This window comes from Crotalus tigris, unplaced genomic scaffold, assembly GCF_016545835.1.
Source record: "Crotalus tigris isolate CLP2741 ecotype Arizona unplaced genomic scaffold, ASM1654583v1 scf7180000021131.477146, whole genome shotgun sequence".
NCBI lineage: Eukaryota > Metazoa > Chordata > Lepidosauria > Squamata > Viperidae > Crotalus > Crotalus tigris.
Genome location: NW_024098363.1, coordinates 234858 through 252037, shown reverse-complemented (window position 1 = coordinate 252037; position 17180 = coordinate 234858). Strand labels below are relative to the sequence as shown.

Genomic DNA, 17180 nt, shown 5'->3' with positions numbered 1-17180 from the left:
TGTGCCTAGGATGATATATTGCGCTAAGATGTAAATTTGTTAAATATGTTAGTTTCCTCCGTAAAACAGAAAATCAAACTATCTGTTTTCAAAAATATCCCTTAGAATGTGGAATATATAATTTATTTTTCTGAAAATATCTTCTTTCAATCTAATTATGTTGCAAAGAGATTTTTTATAATTTGAATGTAGCCATCTACCAAAGAAGGGACTCCTGGTAGTGAGACAAGCAGAAGGTATGGATCAAATCTCATGCTCTATTCCCAATATAAAATGGATTAAGATAGAGTACTCTGTGTGGTTGGTATATTTTAAATTTTTATAATATTTCTACTATTTTCCTTTTAATAATGATTTCTAAAATATTTTATAATGATTATTTTTATGGATCTGTGGTTTTTATTTGATCGTTGTACATTGCCCAGAGTCACTTTCTTTGAGATGGGCAGCTATATAAATGTGATAAATAAATAAATATATATCATGTACTGTGTTAATTAGATCATGCATAGCTTTTGATTTTGATATTGAATAGCAATGGGATTAATTGAAGAAACAACATTGAAAGAGAAAGTGGAGTAGAAAAAATATGCAATTAGTTAAGTTAATTGTTAAGTATAATTATTTGCTCAATTGCAGCAGAGTATAATAAGAAACAGCCTTAGCTGCCAATGAAGGCTAGAAGATTCTTCAGAAACAGAATTTGCCTACAACTTTTGTTCTATTCCCTATTTTGAAATGATTAGGGGAGTGGGCAGGGGAATGATAGGCAGGAAAATGAGAAGTACTATGGAAGTAAAAATAAGGAGACAAAATAAAATTAAGATTCTTTTCTAGTAACCTCTGGATGGCACAGTTGCAAAACAGTTGCAAAACTCAGATATATAACCCGCCTTACAAATTATCTGGATTGCTAGATCAGGGGTGTCAAACTGCGGGTCCATGGGAGGCCGTACCCACCCCAGCTCTGGCAATGCAAAAAAAGTTGCAATATGCTGTGACACATCACATGACGCGATGAGTTTGATACCCGTGGGCTAGATAGTTTTTAGACAAATCTATCAGGTTGTAGAATTCTATTCCAACCATTCATGACTTATTCTGATCCTGTAATTATTGCAGATATTTAACGTAGCACCTTAACAGAATAACATAGTTGGAAGGGAACTTGGAGGAATATATGTTTTACTGTAAACTGATGCATTCAGACCAGATAATTTTTTTCCCCATTAGATATGCATAGAATGATAATATGTTCCCAAGACAGACACTCACTTGTATAATGTTTCAGAAAGAATACCAATGCTGGTCCTCTTAGGGGGTGCAGAAGAATGGCCAACTTGAGATGTTACACTGAGATTTACTTCAAGTGCACCCTTTTCTGTGATACCTATTCTGATAAGTAAAGAAAAAAAAAACTTTAATGAAATTCCAGACGCAATACAGTTGGATTGTTTGTCATCTTCAAATGGAACAAACAAGAAGGTAGGTCTTACTTTTGCTGCTTTTTGGACAATTTTATGTACACCTTTTTTGCTTTGCTTAAACCATCACATACGCATCATCCAATTTACTCTGCAGTCAGATTATCTGCCTGCTGTGCAGGGCATCAGGAATTTCTGGCACTCCAGCGCAAATCCTCACCCACCTCATATTACAGAATGCATGTTCCCCTAGTTACTCTAGTCTTGTAAGAAGAGCAGCAGAAGCCAACATCTGAAGATGTAGGTCTATGTATATTACTCTATTGCTAGGGGCCACCGTGACCAGGCATTCGTATACCTGAAGTTAATCAGTTACTATATGCACAACCTGGGGAAACATGAGATACAGTACAATTTCCATAATTTCATCATTCCAGAACAAAGGTGGACAGAATATAGATAAAGTAAATTGATAGATTGCAGTTTCAGTTATTTGTGAATTGTAAGGCCTGGCTTCCAATATCCAATTGTTTAAACATGATTCTGTGAAATAGGCAAAGAATTGCATTTACTATAGCAAACTTTTGTATTTCTTTACTTACACAGCTACTGGTTTCTCTATTTTAGGGATGACTCCATCAAAAATAAAGCTTCCTTCATCAAGCACAAAAGAAAGTTGTACCCCTCTAGATTCCAGCTCAGCCACAATTTTCATTGCTCCTTTTTTGCCACCCACCTGAAAGGGAATTAGAATAACATTTTCCTAAGTCAAGTCATTGGCTAGTCTTTCAAAAGAATGCATTTATTATTATTCAGTAAAGGCTGTAAGTGATTTACTAATTATGCCTCAAACCACTGAATCTAAAGTGATTATTCAGAATCTCATTTAAAAAGCTACTATATATTTAAGCTACCTTTTCACCTATCTAAATTCTAATTGGGAGATTTTTTTAATTCAGTCTATTATTTTTATAAATGATTCAAGGCAACATATATATCTAATCCTCCTTCCTTTTCCTATTTTCTTCAGAACAACCCTGTGAGGTAAATTGGACTGAGAGAATGAGTGGCCCAAAGTCACTCAGTCAGCTTTCATGCCTAAGGAGGGACTAAGAATTCATTCTCCTGTTTCTAGCCTTGTGCCTTTAAAAAAACATTATTTTTTTAAAAAATATGGAGATTTAATTTAGACTATCAAATGCAATATTTAAAAATATCCAATATATATATATATTCTCCTTCAGCAAAACAAACTACTACTATATTGCCAAAATCTGATCAATGGGCAATAACCTTCCACTTTATTAGGACAATATACATTAAAGATATTCAGATTAACCAAATTTTTAAAAAGCAATTTATTTGGAAACTACCATTCAGTTTTTGGGGATGGCTTGTAACTCCAAAATAAATAATATAAACATGGGACTAGTTGTGAAGTTAAAAACAAACACATAAACAAATAATACCTCTTCATCATGACCAAGGCCTATATAGAAAGATCTTTGTGGTCTGTAATTTCGTCTCAGTAAAAACTCTAGAGCGTGCAGAATGCCCTGAGGATTAGAAAGAAATCTGGTTACACAGTGAGTTGTACCATATATGGTGATTAGCAAGAGTTAGACTACCAAAAAGCAGAGCTCATATAAAGACCTTAACTGTATTCACTAAAGGTTTTTGACCATTATATAGTACTAACCACCCTCCAGTGAGCATAATCCAGTGAGTTTTCTGGAGTTGGGCAGCCAATAAATGTAAATAAATAAATTTTAATTAAAATTAAAAAGATACATTTTGGCAAGAAACTTGCTGGGTCCCTACGGTTGATTACTATCCAATAGGAACCGCCTGTCCCCAGTTATCTTGTCTTTCTTCCACAATAACAGATTTTGAAGCCTTTGAAGCTGGCCAGGGATAGTATTGGAGTTAAGGAGGAAAATGTTGCTTAAAGACTGGTTAAGCCTGTCTCACTCATGAACTGGGGATGAGGTGAAGATAGCATCATCATGGGAATACAGGAAGAAGAGGTTCCTATGTTTGTGCTGTGTTAGATGTAAGTGACAGCATGTCCTAGGCAATTTTCTGCAACACCTATCTATGTGTAATTTTGCTTCCTTTTTGTTGAAAAAGATAAATTACTGTCTCAAAGACTGTGTGTGGATTTCTTTTCTTTTTTATATTTTTAACATGTTGTATGCTTGCTACCCACCATTTCTAATAATCCCTTGGGACAACTGACTCAATCATGCAATAAATGATGCTTTGTTAACATCAGAGCAAGACAGCACAATCTGTTTCAAGCCAACAACTATAATTGCCTTTGGCAGCATGCCAGAAACAACACTCCAAAAGTGATCAGAGCCAAGACAAAACTTATATTTGGTTTAAATTACATCTACTAAGTTTCATCATGTTTTTAATCATTTTTCCCTTCTGTCATATTAAAGATATCAATTTGGTGGCAAATATTGCATTTTGAAGCTTATGAATACAATGTGTCTCAGAAGAGATATCTCTTCCATCCTCAACAGAAATTTTCTGTATACCCGCAGACATGTTAGATGTGTTAGATGGACTCATATGCTATTAATCAGATAACTCATCTTGCTTGTTTCCAGCTTTTAACAAGCCTATCTAAAGGCTATTGGGACAGAAGAAGGATTCTATTGCTTTTCCCTCCAGCTTTCCAATCTGAGTTAGAGTAGTGTTGTTGTTCCTGATCATTGGAGGCCCACATTTCATTATATCCATATCAAGCATGAGTCATTTGGTTTCCATAATTGTCAGAAAGGCTGTTTTAGTCACTAATTAGCCAGAAGGTTGTAACTAGAGAACTGACCAATACTGATTAGAGCAGAGATAGGAAATTTGCAGCCCAAATATAGAATTCTTTATTGGCCAAGTGTGATTGGACACACAAGGAATTTGTCTCAGGTGCATAAGCTTTTAGTATACTTATATATCCCCCCAGGTCCATTTTTGCATGCCTCTAAAATCATACTATTCCAAGAGAGGCTCAATTTGCCATTATTTTTCATGGTGAATTGAAAGAATTCACTACCTTTAACCTTCAAATAGTTTAATTCAGTCATAAAACCCCAAACAAACAAACGAGGCAAAGGCCAGGTCCTTTGACTCTCTTTCACTACTTTTCCATCTTACCTTGTGTTTTACCAACCATCTTTTCATACAAGATGGCATGTGTGATCTGTATTGCCCTTTCAAACATCTATTTAATTTATTCTGGAAAAAATATAGTCATTTGTTCAGTGAAAGCAGGAAAAGCCACTGTAATTTCCTCTTTTTCAGTTTCAGTTTTCCAGAAGGAGCAATTGGAACTGAAGTTGAAGCAGAACCTGTACCTAAGAAATCTGTTTGAAGCTCAGCCAAACACAATTCTAAAACCAGTAAGGTGCTTTTGAAAACTATAGCATACAGAAAGAAAACTAACTGCTTCTTCCCACATTGTGTAATTGAAACCATGCTTTATCATAAATATGGTACATAAAATTTCATATACTCCTGCAACTCCTATTAGTTCTGCATCCCACCAAAATGAGATAAATTTATATACCATAACTGAGTTTTTATTATCTAGTGTTCCTCTTCCATATATAAATCCATCACGTTCCTCAGCAGAAAAGGGATCACTGACATCCCATCCATCAGGGTATGCTGGGACTACATCTATATGTGCAAGCAGCATATATGGCTGTAACTGAGGGTTAGATCCCTGGATGGTGAATAGGTGGCTGTAATCTCCGATAATTTCATGTTGAATGAATGAGGTAGAAAACACTGCAGGAAAAGCTTCAGGGAAGAGAATTAAGCAAAGTTAGTCATTGGATTCAATTTTGAAATTACTGGATAAAGAGGCCAGATTTTTAATGAATAGCATGTATAAAATAGTATACAATATATTTGGAAAATGGTCAACTGAAGTATGGAACAAAGGAATTGTTTTTGTATTTCTGTCCATGGATGAACTGTTTTTAAAGCAAATAATATAAATAAGAAAGAATTTCTCTTTCTTTTTCCTCTTTTATCCTTGGGAGGAGGGAAGAGAATAAGTATATTTTTGCAAACTCAGCAAATGTTTCCCTTGTGACCAGAACAGTAACAACATTTGCAATACAATAATCCTTCTATTTACATAGTTCCTGCATCAGCATTTACTATCTTACTTTGAGTATATACACAGCAACCTTTGGATGTTCAAAGTTCTATTCATACTGTATTTCAGAAATTGCAATAATCTAAAGTAAACCTAAAGTATTATCCTTGTGTTGTAGTTAGACAGATGAACAACACTTTGCCATCATAACAGGAGGAAGCGGAAACATAGTACAAAGAAAACCATCTAACAAAATTACAGATTAAACAAACAGGGAACCAAATTTATTTCCTAAGAAAATTTGATGCCCCGTGCCGAAGAGAAAGTGGCTTATTTAAAGCCATCTTATTGATTTTTTTGGGTTGAATTGATTTTATAACTTTGCACTTTCTGGTTTACACCATGAATTTTAGGGTGCAAGGGACAAGGTATATTGAAATAAATGGGACTTCATTTCTGTATGATACATGGTGTTTTTCTTTTCCTAAGAATGTTTATATCTGCAGGTACATATCTATATCAACATTTCAAACTTAAAACATCTTTAGGTACGGTACTTGCAAAAATACTTTTTTTCAAATGGTATCATACAAATTTTAATAACATTAGAAAGTTTTTTATAAACTCATATCATTAATCCACCAATGTCAGTCCTATGTACACTATCTTGTTCATGTGTCATACTTAAGTGTCACATGTTTGTTTAGCTTAAAATTTTATATTTATGTTATACACAAATCAAGTATTGAGTTAGAATCCTTAACTTGTATCTTAACATTGTATATTCAACAAAGTAATTAACACTGGTAACTTAGTATAGTATCTGTGCCAACCACTGATTGAAAAGGATCTCATTTTTCCCACTTACATTAATATTAAACTGGGAGTATTCACCATGAAAAATATATATTTTACTCTTTCTGTGGATCTGTGTAATTTATGACAGAATGATGTCCAATTGAGAAACAATACTAAATTATTGTTCAAATACATATTCATTTTTTAAGAATACATATTTCTTCACTGATTAAACACCTATAACATATATAATTAACCACCTATAACCACCAACCCAATTTTTGTCAATTGAAATTTATTAAATAGCCATATTTTTTCAATTTGGTACTTCAGTTCTATCAAGAAATAAAAGCAATACAATATTTATATTTTCTATGCAATCAGTAGCATTGATAGTAATAAAAACAAAAATTTAAATTTAAATACCTTTGTAAATATATGGTTCAAATTCTTCCAGGGCTGTTATATTCTGATTATCTGGTGAGAAGGAAACTGTTTGTATTCTGACAGCACCTTTTGTAAAGGATAAAGCATGTTCAGGCAAAATTTCAGAAAAATAATAGAAACAGATGAACTACTGCAGGGCTTTTCAACCAGTGGTATGACCATCCTAGAAAAGTGGTAGCGGGGGAGGGGAATGAGCTGAACCGGTGGCAGCACCGCACAAACCGGAGCAAGAGATGGCTGGAGCTGCAGGGCTGTTAGGGCTCAGCGGAAGTACCAGGATCAGCGCTTCGGGGCTGTCAGGGCTCAGCAGAAGTGCCAGGATCAGCGCCAGGCTCCAGCTGGAGCTCGGCGCTGATCCTGGTGCTTCTGCTGAGCCCAGAAGAAGTGCTGATCAGCTGGAATGTTGCAGCATCTCCAGGGTCTTGTGATTTACATTCAGATGCTTGGCAACTGATTCATATTTATGAAGGTCACAGTGTCCCAGGGTCATGGGAAGTGACCAAAACCTGCTGCAACCACCCAGCAGATGGGGGGGGGAATAAAAACCAAACACCCCCACCCCACCCCCGCTGTCAATCCTCAAGAGAAATGCTCACAAAAATGAAAATCTCGAACAGGAGGAAGAACGCCACCAGATGGGCAGGCAGGTGTCTTGCTCGGCTGTGGTTTGGGCAGCACTTTTTTCAGTGCCATTGTAACTTCAAACAGTCACTAAGCGAACTGTTGTAAGTCGAGGACTACCTGTACTTTATCACTTTTGGGGGGGGTCATCAAGTTTTTCACACCTCGCTGGTGGTACTTGGACATTGCCATATTCTAAAAATGGTACAATGGGTGAAAAGGTTGAAAAGCCCTGAACTACTGCACCCATTAAAATGTCATAAAGATATACTTATATAAGAAACTATTACTATCACTGAGTTGATTAACTGTAGTATCAATTATAAGAGGGCATTTGCAGAACTTTTATGATAATAGTGAACAATTATCATGTTAACAGCTTTATACATTAAGATGGGAGCACATTTCAGAAGTGCACAAAGTTGCCTGTGTACAAATCTTTCAGAAAGATCTACACAACATGAGGGATGAGAATTCGGTTTATTGCCATTCATGTATTTGACAGTATTTACATGGCACCCCCAATCATAGGCTCCAAAAGACTCATAATAAAATATCAAATAAATACATATTTAACTTCCCCAACATGTGCAAAATGATTTTAAAATACTTTAAAAATCCACAAGCATATGAAATGATAGAAGTACAAAGCATATAGATGTCAGAGACTACACAGCAAGTTACCACCATCTCCTTAATACACTCCCCCCCCAAAAAAAAATGCAAAAAAAGAAGGGATTTTACCAGCTTCTGAAATCTAGGGGACTTTCTAGATTTGGGGAAAATAATTCCCCCAACCATGGTTTGGGACAGCCATAGAAAAAACTTGCCTCCCTGAAACCTCATGGGAAGATAGAAACTATGCAGGAAGATTGAATGTGGAATAAATGATGTTCCCACAATAATTGGGGATCCAAGCCTCAAAAGGCTTCATAGATAGTGACTAGCATTTTGAATTCTACTTGGAAACTTGCCAGAAATTAATGCAGTTCCTGCAAAATAGGTGTCATTCTGCTGTTCCTGCAAAACAGTTGTCACTCTCTAATCTGCCTGGTTAGCAAATAGGAAACTGCATATTGTTGTCAACTGTTATTTCCAAGTAAGTGGAAGTTATAAAAGACCTCAGCTAGTTCTAGCAATGACAAACTGATAGCATGAGGCAAAATCATTGAGCACACTCCATACACATGTACCCTGATGTGGAAGGGAAGTACATTGTGATGTTACAGCACGTTTCATCACTATGTCAGCAACCTAAATAGAGCATTACATGAATGCATGGCTATCCAACTTTTTGGCTTGCCTGGGCCACAATGAGTGAAGAAAAATTGTCTTGGGCCGCATATAAAGTATGTAACGTACTAAGAATCACATAATGTTAAAAGTTTATGATCTTGTTGAGCCACATTACTAGCTGTCCAGGCCCCATGCAGCCTGCAGCCCATGGGTTGACATGCCTGTATTAAAGCATCTTCAAGATGTTAAGGGCATGAGTGACTAAAATATCTCCTTTTGGGCAAAAGTTAAAATGATAGTTTAACTCCAATAAAAAAGGGACCAAACTAAGAGTGACCGAATAATGTCTGCCTGGAAAAGCAGCTTCCCCACCCCACCTAACTTGAGGAAGGAAAGAAGAGGGGAAATGAATCCATCCATGAGGACTTCCTCAAGTCCGGCAGGGTGCAAAGCCTGCATTTTACAATAGATCAAATCATATGAACGGTGTCTTTCCCGATACATTTGTGTCTACAAACTGAATTCCTATAAGTCGTATATAAACAGAACTATTACACACCCAATAGTGATTTTATTCAAAGCGATACAGCGTAGAGCCTCCAAGACGCTAGTGTTATTCAGGGCAGAATATGAAGTTATTTTATGCATTCTGATTATGAAAGAGTATCGGTAAAGCAGGAGTTGCAGCAGAGGTAGCAGCAAACATTCCGTCCTAAGCAGCTGCTCCAGGACAGGAGATCTACATACTGTATCAAACCACTTAAGCCAGTAACAGAAGAAAACACAATTTAGTTTAACAGACAGGCTATAATTTTGCTCACTCGAACCAACAGCACTAGCTTCCTATTAAAAACAGAAAGAGAAATATTTACTTTGAAGAAATGACTGCTTTTATACTCGATTCCATCTTTGCTTTTTTTTTTTTTTTACCTTGGAGCACCTCCTTCAGTTCCTCCAACTCGCGGGAGCTAAAGGCAGCTTCCACTCGCCGCTGCCGCTCCTGTTCTTCCCGCAGCCCTATGGCCGGGCTGGAAGGTCGCGTTCCATAGGCTCGGAGGAGCATCGCGACCAGCAGAAGCAGCACTATCCCGCATAGTCCCAATCCAGCCCAGCACAAGACCCCTCGCAGCCGGGCACCGAAAATCGCCATTTTCCTGCGCCTTGGCCCAGCCGCCTTGGGAACTTTGACAGGCAGGCGCGGCTTCTAGCCAATCATTGACGGAGCAGTTAATTTATCACCGCCGCGGGAAACTTGGTTTGGTAGTTCTTGTTTGTGCAGTACAGGAGTCCCTCGGAGTTCGCGGGGGAGGGGAATCTCAATTCATTTGATTGATGGCATTTAGCAATGGCCCGTACATGATTAAGGGGCTAATAACTGTTTTAATGGCTCGTGAATGGCTCTGTCAAAGAATTGGGCTAAAGACAGCTCCCACAACGGACTACAACGCCCTGCCAAGCACCAATCTTTCATGTTGCTTAGCGATTGCAGCAGGGAATAAGTGCTGATTAACCTTGTCTGGACTTAAATTCTAGCGATCGACCTGGTTAGTACTTGCTGGGATACCACAAGCACAAGAAAAGGCCAGTGCTGCAGTCAAACTGGGAAACCGGTTGCCCTACTTGCCAAATAAAGATGCAAGGACTCCAGGAATCCAGTTTGGACTGAATGAGACTTTACTATTTATATACACTCAGCATAAGTTTTGAATCAGAAAATTTAAAAATATACTTTCATCTATATTAGACAAAATCTAGTTAATTTTTCACAATTCAATGCCTGTAACATTTTGAAGAAGTCAATCTTTATTTGCTCTAATTTCAAATTCTGTTTTATTTGACTTCAGAACCACTGGGTGCTTTTCTTGGTTAGCATTTTGATAATAAACTTTTTCATAGAATTAAACTTTGGTATATTAAGAGGCTTTTGGTTTGTGCTGTCCATATAAGGCATATGCCCTGTATATCACACACTTTACGGAATCACCCTGGTGGAAGAAAGAGTCACAACAAAAAAACTATCCAACATCAATAGTCATTTGCATCATTCACATTTTTATATAAAATTACTTTGCATTTACAAAATACAATTTTAAAAAGTATCTTTGCTTAGATTAATTAACTAGGCAAATCTGCCTGAGAGGTAGATTCTTTTTATTGTGGCATAAATTAAAAAAAATCTTAACAATGTTTGAATAATTTTAAACTACTTGAGAGGAATCAGATAATAAACTGCTGCTCTTGAATTGAGTCCTATGACTCATTTAAGAATCCTTTAATCAAAACTATGTTCAAGGCAAAACTTGAGCACTAAGAAGGTTTTAATCTAAATATTTTAATGTTATACTTAGGTGGTACGGTTTACTAAAGCTGTGCAAAGCAACGGCATTTGTGAGAGTCAAAAATATCAAGATGGCATCAATGATTATGCAATTGAAACTGCCCCTTTTAAATATACATTATCCATGCAATCTATGTAAAAAGGCTGGGCTCTGATTGTGTCATTGTGGCCACCATTTTGAATTTTTTGAACCTTTCCTGAATGCCCCAGGTACAAGCATTCTACAAATGTTTTGTGCTTTGGGAAATACCTCTTCAAATGGTTGGACAGCTTTACACTTCTATATCTTTTTCTGAACAGAATACACAGGACTGGTAATCAGGCTGAAAAATAATGGTTTCTTACAGAAATTTTATTTTTAAAAATGAAGCTAAGGTAAATTTGTTTAGTTTAGTTATTAAGAACAAAAGGCTACAATACCAAGAATAATGTGGAATTACCTTGAGATTTCTAAACACAAGTATAGTAAAAATGTTACAGGTAATCCTCGACTTATAACAGTTCATTTAGTGACTGTTCAAAGTTAACGGCACTGAAAAAGTGACTTATGACCGTTTTTCACATTTATGATCATTGCAGCATGATCAAAATTCGGATCTTGGCAATTGACTCATATTTATGACTGTTGCAGTGTATTAAGTTCATGTAATCACCTTTTGCAACCTGACAAACAAAGTCAACAGGAAGCCAGATTCACTGAACAACTGTGTTACTAACTTAACAACTGTAGTGTTTCACTTAACAACTGTGGCAAGAAAGGTCGTAAAATGGGGCAAAACTCACTTAATAAATCTCTCACTCAACAAAAATTTTAGGCTCAACTGTGGTCGTAAGTCGAGGACTACCTGTGTAAGAATAAATTATAGTATCTTTGGTTTTGCTTAATTAAACCCATGTCAAATAAGCTTAATTTTGAAAAAAATTCAAAGAACTGTAGAAATGCTCTATGTACATAGATCCTATGAAAAATACTTTCATCCTCTAAACATAAACACATTCATCAGAAGAGAGAAAAAAGATCAGAGATAGATGTGGTTTATAATGAAAAAGGCAGTATTACTTCTAGGCAATACAGTAATACATGTTGGATGATGTCCAGTACTATAATAAATACAGCCCTTGATTTGAAAAATGAGTTGGTGCATTTAGGCCACAAAAAGAAGGAATATAGCAATAAGTTGCAATGAACAAAATTAGAGGAAAACTAGACATCATCATAGTTGTGTTTAACTTTGGTGTGGATTCTATACAATGAATGCAAATGTTAGAAGCAACCCCCCCCCCCCTCCCGTAAATTGAAACTGCTGCAGTTGTGAGCACTTTATCTGGCAATCAAATATTTTCCATATTTTCCTTTGATTTCCCTCATGAGAACAATGCTGGAAAATTAATAGACAAGCATGTGTGCTACATGCATACTTATGGCTCCATAAATAAAGGATGTAAGAGGAGGAAAATATGATCCAGAAGATATTCAAGATGGATGAAATATATTCCCTGAGTTTCTTCCTTCCATCCAACTGTTTCAAGGGTCAGGTGCTCTGAGGTTCATAATCCAAGAGGAATTACAGAAGAGAATACCAGGTCCGAAAGACATTCTGTCCTCAGTGCTATAGAAGCACCCATGGCCCCTTGCCAGAAAGGCCAATTTCCTTGCCATTCAGGCACAGGGACCTTCATAAAGAAACATTATGAACAAATAATTTGTCATCACAGGAATGTTCCTGAGTTGCTCACAGCGCTGTTTGTGTTTCTGAATGAAAAATGCTTCCAAACATTTCCTAGAAAAAAAATGGAGATTTGTCTTACAAACTGATGCCAACATTATAATAATGTGGCACAAAATTACATTAGATCTGTGTTTGGACTATAGTTTATATCAGATAAACATTAGTTATAATTAAGTTATAGAATTTAATTTAACCATGACTAATTAAATATCAGATAAACTTTAGTTATAATTAAGTTATGGAATTTAATTGTGACTAATTTTTCCTTTTGATTTTAGAGAAACTAGTGTTGATTAATTCTGTTTGAATTTAACCTTTATGAATTCCTTTTTATGCTTAGATTTTATTATCTGTTTACTCAGAATTGTGTGCTGCCTTAATTTACAAATTTTAGGCAGTTTACACTACAATGCAATACAAAAGCAATTCATTATAAAATAATATAATCCCGAACAAAGTAATACAATAGTTAACATTTCAATATAACCATCATTAAATTCAGCCACAGCATGATAACATTGATTATTGGAAGGCCTTTAGGAAAACCAGTGTTTTAACTACTGCCCTAAATATTAATAGGGCCATCTTGAGTTTAGGGAAGCAAGCTGGTCCAGATGAAGGAAGAGATAGCAGGAGTTTTAAGTCCAACTCCATCTATTTCCCTTACAGTGAGTACCACTGGGGTGGGCGGATATGAATTAGAACAGAGGTCTCAGAGATATCCCTTTCTCAAGCCATGCAAGCCAGAGACATAATTACCGACCACCTTAAATTGCAATTGGAAGCAAATTAATAATGCAATTCCTGCAACAGGCTAACTGTACTAACTGAAGTTTATGAATGGTGTTCAGTACCAGACCAGGTACAACAAATTGCAACAATTCAAACACGAGGTGACTAGAGCATAAGAGGCAATAGACCAGTGATAGCGAACCTTTTAGAGACCGAGTGCCCAAAACCTGCCTCCCATCCCGTCCCCGTTCCGCCCTGCCCACTGGGCCACCCACCACCTCCACAGCCCTCCACAGATCACCCAGGCAGCCCAGCAGTGCCATGGCGGCCACGCCCTCTGGCCATGTCCCACAGCATCATCTGCGCACAACAAGGTGCAAGGGCGGAGTTTTGTCCTCAGCTACCATGTCCTTGGCTGCGCTGCTTCGTGTGGGCCATGACCAGGGGTGACTCTCCTCCAGGGAGCTGCTGGTGAGGAGGGGACCGTGGGAAGAGGTGGGGCTGGGGAGATGCTGCGTGTGCCCACAGAGAGGGCTCCAAGTGCTGCCTCTGGCACCCGTGCCATAGGTCTGCCACCATTGCAATAGACAGTACATCTGACAGAGGAATGAGTCAAATTCTTCATTTAATATCATTTTGTTCTTTTAACTGACCTCTTCCAAATTTTGAAATTCAGCACTGCTATCTTCCAGAGATTCATCCGAGACAGACACTTCAATCTGATTTGACCTCTGAGTAGGAAGAAATGGCTGGTTATTGTTTACAAAAATAATGTATGATAAAGCTTCAGAGTTTATTTTTTAGTCAAATATCAGCACAAGATTTAAAGGATTCATTTCATGTAACATACATTTCAATAAGTTCATGAATCAATAACAACCTGCCTCCAGAAGTGGTGATTGCTCCAACACTGGAAGTTTTTAAGAAGAGACTGGACAGCCATTTGTCCGAAATGGTATAGGGTTACCTGCCTGAGCAGGGGGTTGGACTTGATGACTTCCAAGGTCCCTTCCAACTTTATTATTATTATTATTATATTATTATTATTATTAAAGATGATTAACCTGAGTTAATCATAAACTATTTTATGGGCTTTTCCAGGAGCCATTGATAATGTTTCAGCCTTGTAAGACATACATTTAGCAAATTACAAATTACAAACTGTAATTATGATATGTGTGTCATTGCTTTGAGTTGCACTAAATATACTTGGTGTGAACCAGCATTTTATATCTTAACAATAGCATAGTATACAAATAATACTTTAGGGTGGTTGATATTTTAATCAGCTCTGTCATTATCTTTGTGCTTCAAATACCAGTAAAAATTTCTGGATTGTATAAGAAACAGTTGACAGGAGGTATTTTAAATGCTTAAGGAATAGAGTGAGAAAGATGTAAATGGAATTCATAGCTGGCAATCATCTTCTATTAATGTACTCACACCGAATTATTAGATATCCCATGAAAGACAAGCCCTAGAATACAAGTCCTCTGTTGTTCAAAGTTTGGGGTAACATGATTATTTCTCTAATTCTTTAATAATTTATTAAAGAAGGAACAGAGAGTGGAAATAATTATAGGTTTAAAAAAGTGAATGTCTACAACTGAATTTAGCTGCAAATATTCACATATAGCATTTAGAATTTCTTTCATATATATTATGTAGACTGAGTTTCCTAAAACATTATTGAAGTCCTATAATTCTAAGACACAAAATATAAATTCAGCTGTCTATGAAACATGAGCTTAATACTTTGCCAGCATCCAAATATTAACAAGATTGCTTGAAATGTGTACATCTCTATGGTGTAAATATATTTGATATACAGGAAAGATAAAAGCATATAACAGAATAACGGAGTTGGAAGAAACCTCTACTCCAACCCCCTGTTCAAGCAGGAGACCCTATATTATTTCAGACAAATGGTTGTTCAATGTCTTCTTAAAAACATCTAATGTTGGAGTGCCCACTTGGAGGCAGGTTGTTCCACTGATTAATTGTTCTCACTGCCAGGAAATTTTTCCTTAGTTCTAGGTGGCTTCTCGCCTTGATTAGTTTCCATCCATTGCTTCTTGTCCTGCCTTCAGGTGCTTTGGAAAATAGCTTTACTCCCTCTTATTTGTGGCAGCCCCTGAGATATCAGAACACTTCTATCATATCACCCCTCGTCCTTCTCTTCATTAAACTAGACATACTCAATTCCTGCAACCTTTCTTCATATGTTTTAGTTTCCAGTCCCTTAATAATCTTTGTTGCTCTTTGCACTCTTTCTAGAGTATCAACTTCTTTTTTATATTGTGGCGACCCAAACTGGATGCAATATTCCAAGATCCATTTCATCTTGCTGGCTGGGGAATTCTGGAAACTGGAGTCTATATATCTTAAAGTTGCTGAGTTGAGAAACACTGCAGTAGCCCCTAATCTCCATAACTGAATAAAATGTGGTGATCCTTTTTAAAATATCTCTTTTCTCTTTGTGTGTTGTGTACAACAAAGTAGATTTACTCTGAAAGCAGATTCATTTGAACATTGAAGCATTAGCTGGTGTTTCTAAATTTTAATGTGCCATTACAGACCAAACAAGCAGATGTTTATGTATATGTGGCCTTTCAAGTCAGTTTTGATTCTTGAAGACTATATAGAAAAGTCTATGCAGGTTTCTGAACAGAATTTTTTTTTTGAAGTGGTTTGCTATTGCCTTCTTAGAGCTGAAAATGACTCACTAGCCCAAAGTCACCCAGCTGGCTTTGTTTTCTGATTCCTAGCTCAAGGCCTTTAACTACTATATCAACAAATAGATGGTTTACTTCGCAGATTCACCCTGCCATTTCATATATTCAAGTTGTAAGTAGTAAGGCCATATTTGTGTGCTCTATGGTAGCAAGTCCATTTCTCATTCCAGTCAGTTTTAGGTGAGATGGTAAATGTGCTGAAATCATTGAAGGATTAAACGAATGATAATAAACTAGTTTGACCTGCTAATGAAGATACTGCTAATAGACAATCTTTTGACTTAAGTGATTACATGATACTTTGTAAGAATAAACAGAACTGGTCTTGGTTTAGCTTGAGGAGGAGGAGGAGGAGGAGGAGGAGGAGGAGGAGAACTTCTTCAATGGATTTTGTTTCCAATTTGGTTTTCACTGAATTTAAAATAAGAATTTATGTCTCTATATATGCAATAGCTAAGATATGAAGCATAATTTGTCAACTAAATAAATAACAAGCAACTATTTTCATTATATATTACATTTGATTTACACATATAGATCCATTTTATATGCTTTGTTCATTATGCTTAGGTTAGACTAACAACAATTGTGTTTCATCTTAATTTGCAGTATAATAAAGCACTGGATTTACAGGAAAAATAAGCTATTGGGTTATTTCAAAACAGTAGTATAATTAGGACTGGGCAAGTATAGCCTGTTGAATAGAATTTAATAATAGTAAAACTACAAATAGAATGGAATTCAAGTAAAAAAATAAAATAAAAGTCTCTGTTACCAAACTCATCCTGTTTTCTCATTTTAGCTGCTCAAAATCTATCTTTCCCAAATGTCTACACTTATCTTTTTCTCTTTTTAGTATTTTGACTGCTAATGTTAGCTTGGCCATGGCAACTGAATTACCAGCTACAGTTTCAGTGATCATGAGAAAAGCTGTAAAAGCATACATTATATCTTTACTGTTTTTTGAATTGTTGTTACATATCCATAAATATTTTTTAAAATTAA

General features: G+C 36.3%; 2 protein-coding genes and 1 long non-coding RNA gene across 10 annotated transcripts in view; 1 reads left to right on the top strand and 2 right to left on the bottom strand.

Moving 5' to 3' along the window:
* The window catches only part of PM20D1 (peptidase M20 domain containing 1), a 39043-nt gene extending 28862 nt beyond the window's left edge, over nucleotides 1–10181 (bottom strand). For all 3 annotated transcript variants that reach the window (XM_039369470.1, XM_039369469.1, XM_039369467.1), the window contains exons 1-6: nucleotides 9571–10181; nucleotides 6763–6849; nucleotides 4999–5234; nucleotides 2894–2980; nucleotides 2027–2160; nucleotides 1276–1395 (exon numbers count right to left, since the gene is read on the bottom strand). In XM_039369470.1, coding sequence (XP_039225404.1) covers nucleotides 1276–1395; nucleotides 2027–2160; nucleotides 2894–2980; nucleotides 4999–5234; nucleotides 6763–6849; nucleotides 9571–9790 — 884 coding nt within the window. In that variant the 5' untranslated portion in view covers nucleotides 9791–10181. The remainder of the gene's footprint in view (nucleotides 1–1275; nucleotides 1396–2026; nucleotides 2161–2893; nucleotides 2981–4998; nucleotides 5235–6762; nucleotides 6850–9570) is intronic.
* LOC120320047 overlaps nucleotides 1–17180 on the top strand; it is a 122899-nt gene that overhangs the window by 32047 nt on the left and 73672 nt on the right. For 3 of the 6 annotated variants that reach the window (XR_005559870.1, XR_005559875.1, XR_005559872.1), the window contains 2 exons: nucleotides 1292–1485; nucleotides 2052–3572. This is a non-coding gene — a long non-coding RNA (uncharacterized LOC120320047). Of the gene's footprint in view, nucleotides 1–1291; nucleotides 1486–2051; nucleotides 3573–4733; nucleotides 4993–10173; nucleotides 10289–17180 lie in introns of those variants that run through there. The other 3 variants (XR_005559873.1, XR_005559874.1, XR_005559871.1) reach the window with 3 other exon arrangements.
* The window catches only part of SLC26A9 (solute carrier family 26 member 9), a 58599-nt gene continuing 53123 nt past the window's right edge, over nucleotides 11705–17180 (bottom strand). The window contains exons 20-21 of the mRNA XM_039369466.1: nucleotides 14094–14171; nucleotides 11705–12759 (exon numbers count right to left, since the gene is read on the bottom strand). Coding sequence (XP_039225400.1) covers nucleotides 12712–12759; nucleotides 14094–14171 — 126 coding nt within the window. The 3' untranslated portion in view covers nucleotides 11705–12711. The remainder of the gene's footprint in view (nucleotides 12760–14093; nucleotides 14172–17180) is intronic.